We start from the raw sequence: 11,654 nt of genomic DNA, 5'->3' as shown, positions 1-11,654 counted from the left end.
TATTTCGGTCGCATTTATTTAAATCTAAATTTTAAATTTAACATATATAAAAAGTCCTTATTATATATTGATTAAGGAGTACATAGTTAATTAGCAGGTTAAAAAACCGTGTATAATAGGAACAGTAAACAAGTGTTGAATGTTAGAATTCATATACGCTTATATTAAAATTAAAATTAATAATAATGAATAAAATCGGATTGTAATTAATAAAATCGAATATTCTTACTCCGTGGTTATACTAAAGAAGCAAGATGAGTAAGTGAATAATAACTAAATCTAGTAATTTTTAAAATGGCGGGACGTCACACGTTATCGCGCTGATCTGCTGGAGCCATTATGGTGCGGTCCCATGATACGGAACGTATGCGCAATGCGGAATTGACGGAACGAAGTTCGTCCAATCACAGACATTCCGTCAATTGCGTTCCGTTGAAATATATTTTCTTATGTCCCATGGAGCGGAAAACGCGGAAGCGCAATTGGTGTTGGCCAATCACAAGATTCTTTCCCATAGATTTTTTGTTGTCTATATCGGAACAGCGTACATTATTGGCTCGCGCAAATTACGCTTCCGTATTTTCCGCTGCATGGGACATATGAAATACAAATTTATGCGGATCGGATTCACACATATATGTCAAAAAATTCATGAATTTCATATATAACTTTCAAAACTGACAACAACTTAATATTGAATATGAATTCTGAAAAATTGTTTATTATTATTTGTGGATTGTTAAGTAAATTAAAACAAAGTTGGTGTATATTTAAAAAGAATGAATTACGCCGTAAGATTATAAAATTATATTCATTGTATATAATTGTAAAAAGAAATGAAAATATTAAAAAACGACGAAAATATTGGATGCGACCTATATTCAGCTTAGAAAGAAGATTTCAACAAGGAGCAAGTGAGAATCTTGTAAAGGAAATGCTGATCGAAGACACAGAAAAATATATGGATTATTTTAGAATGGCACCTCAATTATATTTGACGCATTATTAGCATTAGTTGGACCATTCCTTGTTACACTCTTATTTAAAATATTTTTTAATAATATTCTTACGGATATCTGCTGTTTCGACATTTTTCATCATACACACAATTTCGAAGTTCCGCACAAAATGTGTATAAAATAGAAACTTGCGGATAGAAATCGGCGGAACAGACGTAAAACAGGTTAAACCAATCACGAGCGTTCCGCCAATTCCGCATTGCGTATACGTTCCGTGTCATGGGACCGCACCATTAGAGTGACGTCCCACGAGCGCGTATTGCGATACGCGCGAATCGGGCGTATCAAGCTCCGACCAATGACAGACGATCCGTTTTTGATACGTTGATTTTGGGAGTTGATCTTCTTATATCCTATGGAGCGGATTACGCGGTAGCGAATTCAGCGGATCGCTAATCCACGGGATTATAAAGTTGGCTGTAAGCAGAAATAACTAGGATTTCAACCAATTGAAATCCGATTTATTTCTGCTTACGGCCAACTTTATCATCATTTCTATCGTCTTCTAGGATACATAAAGCTAAAGCAATATTCTGATTGGTTCTTCAGCTTACGTTTACGTTTTATGTTTATGGTTATGGTAATTCATGCACGAAAGCCTTAACATAACATAAGAATTTCTTGTGTGTTGCCGTAGGATTAGTTTACGTTCACATAAAGGCCCGTCTACAATGGCAGTATCAGTAGGTCGTAGCAGTTGTAAGCGAAATGAACCATATCCATTTCCTACGGATTTCGTGAGTTCTACGGCGGTTGCGCATACGCAGTCATGGAAGAATTCTGCGTTTTTAATTCTGATTGCGCGTTCGCCGTAGAACATACATCGTAGCCGTAGGAAATGGATTTAGTTCATTTCGTTTACAACTGCTACGACCTACTGATACTGCCATTGTAGACGGGCCTTAACATGTCATCTACAATGGCAGTAGGATTAATGAATTAAAGCTGTAACTTAAGGAATTGACCAATCACAGTCAAGCATTAAAAGAATACTCAATTGTGATTGGTCAATTTCTCGAGTTACAGCTTTAATCCATTAATCCTACTGCCATTGTAGACGACGCTTTAAGCCTATTCTCGCGATTCGTCGCATATCGCGCCATCGCGCTGGTCTGCAGGAGCCATAAGACGATCTCAAATATAAGATCGGACTATGAATACCGACCTGCGTTCGCTTTGTACCAATGATGGTAGGCCAGGTGACTTTTTCGCGCATGCGCAGTAGTAATCACAGGAAAGCAACGGTGTATCAGATAACGGATTATGGGCGGCAAAGTTTTGGCGGGCAAACTGAGGTCGGTGATGCCAGAAAGAAGTCCCGAGTGAATGTTATAGTGTTTTAAAGTACAGCGAGAAAAGTGATTAGTGAAATGAAAATGTGCTGTTGGTCGTTCGTAAAAATTTTTTAAAAATTTTCTTTCAGAAATTTATTTAAGGGCGACCAGTGACACACCTTTTGCTTCTACTAGATACTTCGTTAACGCGATCGCGGCGCATGCGCGAAAAAGTTACCCGGCCTACCATACTGAACCATAGATACTGAACTCAACACATATGCACTGAACGTAGCCAATGTTTTCAGCTCGAAAAGTACGACGATAGAAAAGGACAGGTATTGTTCCACTTTTCCCTCTCGCTCGTTCCATTTTCTCCTACGGCAGTGCACAACATTCCAGTATAGTATAGAGTTCACTTGACTTGGCATAAGCACATCAAAGGCTGCTTCAGAAATCCTACTCGTAAGGTAGAGTGGTATTTAACCTACCAATCGGGATCGAGAAATGTTTGCTTCTTTTGTCGTGATTGATCGATTTGATGTTACTTTACCATGTGGGTAGGATTTCTAAACGCGCCTAAAGGTGCCGACACCGAAGTGACACTACTGTATATACTTATACTGTGCAAATGATCAGTTTCAGCGGCACGTGAAAATGCACCATTAGAGTATACAGTGCGCATACGTATACATACACATAAAAAGGCTGAACGAATCAAAACATTTAATAGCAATTATAATTAGAAAGGTTAAGAAAGATAGAGAAGGAGAGAAAATGATCGAGTTTGAAAAAATAAAGGAATGATCTTTCGCGATGTAATAAAATTGCGAAGAATACAGAAAAGAAACCGCGCTCGCATAATATTTGCCTCGAATTGCCGCGCTGTTATACTCGCCTTTTCGCAAATTTTCACGGCGTAGGGGAATGCGCAAAGTGCAGCTCGCGTGCGCAAATACGCTCGCAATTACGTTCACTGTTATTCACTCGTGCTCGTCAGCGCCGAGAGTCGACAGCCGAGAGCATCGTGCGTGTCGTCTCGCGCACACGCGAGACTTGTCGGCACGTTTCTTACCGTAGAGCTGTCAATGGTTCCGACGAAGACGGTCGAGAGGTTCGATAACTAAACAAAGACGCTGGCCTCGCTCGCGCTGGTAGAAAAAAAACCGCAACGTAACTGAATAAGGGTCTAGTCTAAAGGTTCTAGTGGAAGACGGAGAGAGAGAGAGTGAGAGAAAGAGAGAGAGGGCAGGAGTGAGGAGTGGCGAGGAGAAAGGAAGACGGAGAGGAAAAGAGGAGCAACGAGAGAGTGAGATTCTCTCGCTAGTTTGGCGTAGCTCGCGATCGAAGGATGGATGCTTGAAGCGGAGGATCCTACTAGGCGAGAGACGTTTTCAATGGATCATCGTCGCGACGGTAACTTGGTTTAAAAAAAAAAAAGTCGAGAAGCACTTTTGAGGTTATGTGTTGTTGAAAAAACGACCGTACGAGCGAAACCGGAGGTACCGCATCGTAAGTCTGATTGAGATGCGTTTTCGGATCTAATTAAAGATGCCGTATCGATAACGCCACTCGGGGATCATATCGATCCGATAGTAAAACCTGCTTTGCATCTCGATGAGAGGTGCATTTTCGTGCAACAGTCTGAAGTTGTCAAAATTACGCGCGATTGTTATTTTTAAATTATACGCGTACAGTGAGAAACAGGAAAAGAGGAAGAGATCATTAAGAATATTCGTTGATGGTTCGTAAAATTCAGTCACCTCTAATAATAACGTGTATAATAATTTTATGGCTATTGAATAATCGGATTGTCTAATCACGCTGATTGTTGATATAATCAAAATATATCGAACATTTAATACCTTGACAACGAATTCGCTATTTTTGTAACTAAAGTTAATTATTTCTAAGTGATACACGAAAGATAGTGATGTGCGAAAATTGTGTTACGCCGATTTACATTTCAGTTTGTAAGGATGTATGTAATTTGTTTGTGTTGATAATCACAACTTATTCCTTATTCGAAGGATGTGAATAAATTTTGAGCCGCACAAATTAACATACATTTATCATAATATTGATATTGTATTTATAAAACTTGGTTTACGTTTACAACAGAAGTTCATATGAATGGATGATGCTTGGAGGCAATGAACGGCATGGAGAGACATGGTCACGGACATGGACATTCACACGCGCATTCGCATCGTCATCGCCATTCTCATGGCAGTTCTCAGAATACGCCGCAAAACTCGAGCCAACCGCCTTCAAAACACAGCCATGGTCACGTAACACACACGCAGAAAGATACAGCTGTGCCACAAGTGACTCAAAAGCAAAGGAATTACAAATTATTGGTCGATCCATTTTTAGTTAAGGGTGCAACAAAACTGTGTAGATATGATGGAACTGTTCCAGGAGATCCGACGTATCCGCAGGTTCAGCCTCGAGATCCCAGATCGCAATTGACGAGGATCTGGACCAGACTTGAACAACTTGATTTACCTGTACCTAGATTTAAAATTGATTCAAATTATTGTGGGGAACCTCCTCCTCTGGAAGTAACGTTTTGCCATTTAAATGATAATATCGATAAAACATTTTTGACAAACATGGTTCAAAAGTTTGGTTCTATAGAGGAACTTATTATTTATTATCATCCAATAACCAATAAACATCTTGGTATAGCAAGAGTAGTGTTTGAATCGACCAAGGCATCAAAGGCATGCGTGGAAAAGTTGAATAATACATCTGTGATGGGAAAAGTGTTGAGAGTTTTTTTGGATCCCTTTGGGGAAGAGTGTAAGAAAATGTTTGAGGAGTTGACTACAGAGAAAAAACCGGAAAAGAAGGTAGAGAAGGAAGTGGTAAAGCCTGAGATTGAGCAAGAAAAACATCAAACACCAGTGGACAAGGTTTTACCTGAGGAGAGGGAAGACTTTAGAAGTAACAAAAAAGCTGTTCTAACTGTAGACAAAAACAGAGAGCCATATGTAGAAAATTCGAGGTATAACAAATACAGGGATTATCCTACACCGAGCGGTAGCACAGGTAGTGACTTGGGTTATGGAACAGCGCCCAGTGAACTGAATTATTCTAATAATTATTCTCAAAACTCTACTCCTGCCACAAATTATGATTTTTATTATGGCAATTATCATCATCAACCTCCAAATAGCTACTTAGCTAGCATACCACAAAATGTATCACAAAATATACCAGTCCAACAAAATTCAAATGTCTGGTGGAGTAGCAACTCTGGGACAACGGGGTATACACCTTCAGCATCCGTTTGGCCAATTCAGCAGCAGGCGACAAATTTGGACAGTGCTAGTTCTAATATAACACAGATTAGTAATAAGACTTCCAATGCAAAACTGCACCATACTCCTAAAAAGGAAAAGGAGAATCAGATTGTGATGAAAAATGCGTCGCGTGATTCTCCTGTTGAAACTCGCAAAACTTTAGATTTAGATACCAGAATTGCTATGTTACTAAAGGACAAAGCAGGTGGAATGGCGCCTCCATTTTTACAATTTGGTAGCGATTCCGAAGATGACAAAAAGTCTTTACAAGATGACAATGAAATGTTATCAGAGCCACCCAGTCCCTTCCTATCGCAAGAAATTTATAAGCAATGTTTTGAGAAAATGGTAGAAAGAAATAAGGAACGAAGAAAAGTTCACGAGAATAGCATTAGTCAGTTTTCTGTGGATGAAGATTTGGGTAGTGTTATAAGTTCCAGTGAAGATGAGGCGTTATTAGGAAGTTATAGTCCAGCACCTGATGATAATGAACCAGAACCACCTAAAGAACCACCTCCACCTCCACCACCTGACGATGACAGAATGTCTTTGAGTCCTTTGAGTTCAGGAGATGAAAAGATTGAAGAAGTAAGTTTATATATTACGTTAATTATATATATTTCTACATTTTATATATAAATCTTATATATAAATCTCATTTTATATATATCTTCTTATATATAATTTATAGATAATAATAGGATTTTTATTTATAGATAATAATAGATAATAATAAGGTATATAATTTACAGGTAGCACAAACTGAACCTTCGAGTCAATTATATCCAGCAGCTGGTTATCCAGGAAACCTAACTCATTACCCCTCTAATGATGTTTATAATTGGCCACGACCAGCGCAATATCCTTATCCTTATGGAGCAACTTATTTGCAGAGCCATTATCAACCTACTACAGCTTCTTTCTCAGCAACAGTTGGAAATCAAGGAGCAAATTATTATTCTTCTTTTCAATCGCGGTTACATGCTATGGCAAATTATAGCATCACAAAAGATCCACAGGCAAGATTATTGCATTGCATTGATATAAGATTGAATCTGTAAATTTCAGTTTTTTTTTTGTAGAAGCATTTTTTTCTAGAAAAATATTTAAGGTATTTCTATTTAGGGTCCTACAATCAATGGAGTACTGAGCAGAGTAGTGAATGAATTAAAACAAATTCTAAAAAAAGACTTTAATAAGAAAATGATAGAAAATACAGCATTCAAATTATTCGAGGTATGGTGGGATGAAAAGAAGTCGGAGAAGAGCCAAACTCATGGTGTTGGCGAAAATGCTATCGTCAATAGTACGACGAAAGAAGATGTAAAAACACAAGGATTATCGTCTTTATTAGAGCAAGCAACACCGTTAGGACTCAATTATGATGGATTTGGTTTGGGTATTAGAGCTAGCATGCCAAAGATGCCTTCGTTTAGGGTAAGATGATTTTATATTTTATATTTTTCATATTTCATTTTCGCTTCTGATTGATTATTACATGTTTGTTATTTCTTTTTATCTGTAGCGTAAGATCAAAGCTCCGAGTCCATTACCGCAGGATGAAGATAGCCGACAATCGGGTCATGCTGACATGGAAACGATCGAAAGTGACAGTGATCTGGATGTACCACCAGCACAAAAAACAAAAAAAGCTATAATTTCTCTTCCGAGCGTCTCTTCCTCGACGTCGTCTTCGTCCTCGTCTCTCGAAAGCAGCAGTGAAGAAATCAGTTCTAGTGAATCTTCCGATAGTTCAAATGAAAGTTCTGATGAAGAAGCTTGCTTTGAGGATGAAGTATGTATAATATATACAAAAGCGTGAAGATTTAAAAAAATAACAATTGCATCAATTAAAATTGATATATTTTTTTTTAGCAAGATACAGACAGCCGCATGTCTGATCACAGACCTTTGGCTTGTAATAGTGAGGATCCTGATATATTGATGGAATTTGCAATTCAAAAGTCATTAGATTGCCCCACGCCGACTGGTAGAGAAACGCCAATACCAGATATCAAAATTAAAGATCAAAATTCGAACGAGTTCCCTCAAATCGATAATGACAATCTAATTACCTCATTATCTTCTCCTGCGAAAAACGAGAATGTCGAAGAAGAAGATAGAATTTCTGAGAAATTGCCTACTACGCAAGAAAAGCCGTTCGTTGATGTATGTGAAACTTTAGAAGTGAAAGATGTATCGAGAGTCACTGAAGAGAAAGAATCACAGATTGAAGCGAAACCAGCACCGGGAATAACGCCGATAAAGGAAGAAGTTATACCGGATATGCAAAAGATGGAGAATTCGGCTGCGGAAGCCTTGATGACTCTAGCTGGACGAGATAATATCATACGTCATACAAGTCCGGGTTCTATACAACCTAATATTATCAGAGCGCTGCAGACAATGTCGACGAAATACATCAATGACGAACCTATTTTGAAAGAAAACGAAAAAATTGAAATGTTCAGTGAGATTCCTACAACGGATTCAGAAGAAGAAAGTTTAGAAATCAGAAGATTAAGGTCAGTGATCAATTTAACATAAATTTTTAAGTAATAATTTTTTCTTGTCTGTGTAATATAATGTATAATATAATGTATATAATGTTTATTGTAAGATTATCGCTCTGGAATAACGACAAAATATTTTATATAGATATCAAGCAGAGGCGGAGCTTCGATTAAACGGACAACAGACACCAAGTTCACCTGGTTCTCAAGCTTCACAAGTGTATATGGAACATTCATATTCATTGCCACCTGCACAACCAGAACCCGTAGAACCGGTGATACGTGTACCGCCAGTGAAAGTAAAACATCCGAAAATTGTTAAATTATCGAAATCAAAGGACAAGGTTCATAAAGTGGAGAAACAAAAATCCAAGAAATATACAAAAGTGCACAGTCATCAGAATCACGAGGGAGAGAAGGAAAATATCCAGAATGATTATATATTCGATAAGTTACCTAAGCAAATTTTGGAATCGAAAGTCACGTACAAAGAAAGAGATCTTATATCAGAAATGGCTATTTTGTATGAGTTTTTAACAAGAGGCATAGACGCGGAAGATGCAGAATACTTGAGAAGAAGTTACGAAGCTCTATTAGCAGATGATACCCAAGGTTACTGGTTGAATGATACGCATTGGGTTGATCATCCACCAACAGATATACCGAGTCCCGCGAAAAAGAGGAAACGAGATGAGCTTCGATTACATGCAAGTGGAAGTGCTAGAACAGAAGGATATTACAAAGTCGATATCAGAGAAAAGGCTAAACACAAAGTAAAAATTCAGATATTTTAATATATATATATTTTTTTAAATACATTTTTAATACATTTTTTATTAAATTTCAAATTTTTATATATATTTCAATATATAATATTTTATATTATACAGCTTTCTTTTATTTATAGAAGTTATATAAGTAATCAAATTTATGAATAATCACAATTTGTTCTTGCAGCACCACTATGCTCAAAGTATACAACGCAGTAATGATGTGGAAGACAGTACTAACTCTTATATCGGAGGAGATAGCGTAATGAACGGTCCAAAGAATAATTCTAAAGCATTGACCGGTAAAATGCAAGCGCTGTCACGTGAAGCAAGAAGTAATCAACGACGATTACTGACAGCTTTCGGAATTGATACGGATAGTGATCTTCTTAAATTTAATCAATTAAAGGTAAAATATAAACATACAGGTTGAGGAAAAAGTATGGAAACTTTTAAATTTTTCAAAAACTATGCATTTTAGAAACAAATGTTTTAGACAAAAGTTGTAGAGTTTCAAGTAATACATTACATAACATTATTATGACTGTAAAGTGTTGTCAAGGTCACATAAAAATTACTTTAAATTTTTTAAATGGACCCCTTATTTTTCATGAAGTACTTTCCGAGTTATCAGATGCTTAAAATAATTTCTTAATTTTACATAACCCATAAAATATCTAGTAACATATTCATTTTTCGAATAGCTTATCTAATACTTTTATGTACAAAATAATGAGAGGAATCAATTGATGTAAAGAAAATACATAATTATTTCGAAAAAAAAAATATGTAATTTGCAATTAACAATTACATATTTTTTCTCAAAAATAACTATGTGTATTTTTTACACCAATTCATTCCTCATTATTTTGTATATAAAAGTATTAAGGTAAGGTAATCGAAAAATGAATATTTTACTTAGATATTTTATGGTTTATGTAAAATTAAGAAATTATTTCACGCCTCATAACTTGAAAAGTACTTTATGAAAAATAACTTAATTATATTATTTTGGAAAGCTCTCAATGTAAGCTACAAGAATATGTAATGAAAAATAGAGGGTTCCATTTAAAACATTCAATTTTTATGTAACCTTGACAACACTCTTCAAGATCATACTGATGTTGCTATCTAATGCGTTACTTGAAACCCTACAACTTTTGTCTGAAACATTTGTTTCTAAAATGCATAGTTTTCGAAAGATTTAGGAGTTTCCATACTTTTCCTCACCCTGTATATATTCTCAATATCTAAAATTTTTATAATTCATTTATTCTAATGTACACTTTTGTGTTTCAGTTCCGCAAAAAACAATTAAAGTTTGCCAAGTCTGGTATTCATGATTGGGGCTTGTTTGCCATGGAACCAATTGCAGCCGATGAAATGGTTATAGAATATGTAGGACAAATGGTTAGACCAGTTGTTGCTGACTTGCGGGAAGCCCAATACGAAGCTACTGGAATTGGTAGTTCTTACCTCTTCCGCATCGATTTAGATACAATTATTGATGCGACAAAATGTGGTAATTTGGCGAGGTTCATAAATCACAGTTGCAATGTGAGTTATTTACGATTATCTATATTTTTATATTCTTGACTTGTGCATTTATTATATAAAAAAGAAATATGGTGGAAAAATTAAAGTACGAGTTGATTACTCGGTCAAAAAAATGACCAAAATCCAATATTAGTTAACTTAGAGTGAGAAAGGCAAAATCTGTGACATGTATTTTGTTATAGTTACCAAATTTTTATTTCTTTTAGCCAAATTGTTACGCAAAAGTAATCACGATTGAAAGCCAAAAGAAGATTGTAATCTACAGTAAACAACCAATAGGAGTTAATGAAGAAATTACATACGATTATAAATTCCCATTGGAAGATGACAAAATCCCTTGCCTTTGCGGAGCTCCTCAATGTCGGGGTACCCTCAATTAAATTGTTTATTCTTTTTTCCGTCTTCTACACTTCATCGCGCCCTACTCATATTTTTGTAAATACTTTCCCATGTAAACATTTTATAAAATGCAATGGAAAAAAATACTAAATTATGTTAAGATGCGTTCTTCTTACTTTATTATTATGAGAGCCCTTTTATCCAGTGTGTGATTTAAATATTTGGAAAAACATATGAAGACAAATATATGAACCATCACACACATCACTGTGTGTTAAAATTATTTTTCAACATCTTGTTTGTATTTATTGTCCACCACTGTGAATATTAAATGATAAAATATTAAAAAGAAAGAACAACATTTGTGTTTAATATGCAATCATATTTGCTATTATAAACTGTATATATTTTATATGTATCCTGTACATATATAATTATAACAAAATTTTATATAATTTGTATTTTATTGTATATAAGGTATTATACAATTCCCATTCTATCTATAAAATTGATATAATATGAGAATCCAGTTTTAAATAATTTATTTTCGAAAAACAAATATTTTTCATCAAACAATCAATCCAATTTCTCAACATTCTTCTTCTTCTTTAATTTATTTGGCAACGTTCCTTGTAGGGTGCAATCTACATCCATCAACTAGTAATAAAAATGTAAAGTTTGAGTTTATGCTTCCTCTTGTAGAAATATTTGTGTCTGAGGGCCTCAGCACAAGGTGTTGTGTATCGCATTACGTTACGTTAAGTATCAGGGTGCTTTTCCATGCGGCGTAAGTTGCGTAAGCGTAACTTGCGCTAAACCCTGTCAACCAATCAAATCGTCTCAGCTATTATACGCAAATCCGCCTAGTTATTTA

At 35.7% G+C, this 11,654-nt stretch overlaps 1 protein-coding gene across 3 annotated transcripts; it reads left to right on the top strand.

Moving 5' to 3' along the window:
- The first annotated feature begins 3,083 nt into the window (after nt 1-3,083).
- LOC105249868 (histone-lysine N-methyltransferase SETD1) lies at nt 3,084-11,092 on the top strand. 3 transcript variants are annotated; one of them, XM_011255632.3, is made up of 10 exons: nt 3,084-3,709; nt 4,415-6,189; nt 6,354-6,620; nt 6,727-7,038; nt 7,127-7,396; nt 7,477-8,126; nt 8,260-8,887; nt 9,072-9,293; nt 10,184-10,441; nt 10,648-11,092. In XM_011255632.3, the coding sequence occupies exons 2-10, from the start codon at nt 4,447-4,449 to the stop codon at nt 10,819-10,821; spliced, it is 4,524 nt and encodes a 1,507-aa protein (XP_011253934.1). In that variant the 5' UTR covers nt 3,084-3,709; nt 4,415-4,446; the 3' UTR covers nt 10,822-11,092. The 3 variants fall into 3 exon arrangements, with proteins under 3 accessions (XP_011253934.1, XP_011253937.1, XP_011253935.1); XM_011255635.3 differs by having other exon boundaries at nt 3,084-3,805; nt 10,648-10,833; XM_011255633.3 differs by lacking the exon at nt 3,084-3,709 and adding an exon at nt 3,812-4,037 and having other exon boundaries at nt 10,648-10,833.
- The last annotated feature ends 562 nt before the right edge of the window (nt 11,093-11,654 follow it).

Source organism: Camponotus floridanus, unplaced genomic scaffold (assembly GCF_003227725.1).
Source record: "Camponotus floridanus strain SB8 unplaced genomic scaffold, Cflo_v7.5 scaffold116, whole genome shotgun sequence".
Lineage (NCBI taxonomy): Eukaryota > Metazoa > Arthropoda > Insecta > Hymenoptera > Formicidae > Camponotus > Camponotus floridanus.
Note: the sequence above shows the minus strand (reverse complement) of the source record. Positions and strands in the feature narration are given on the sequence as shown.

Coding starts and splice junctions, on each gene's coding strand:
- LOC105249868 (XM_011255632.3), top strand. CDS start 4,447: ATGAACGGCATGGAGAGACATGGTCACGGACATGGACATTCACACGCG. Junction 6,190..6,353: donor GAGATGAAAAGATTGAAGAA/GTAAGTTTATAT, acceptor TATAATTTACAG/GTAGCACAAACTGAACCTTC. Junction 7,397..7,476: donor AAGCTTGCTTTGAGGATGAA/GTATGTATAATA, acceptor ATTTTTTTTTAG/CAAGATACAGACAGCCGCAT.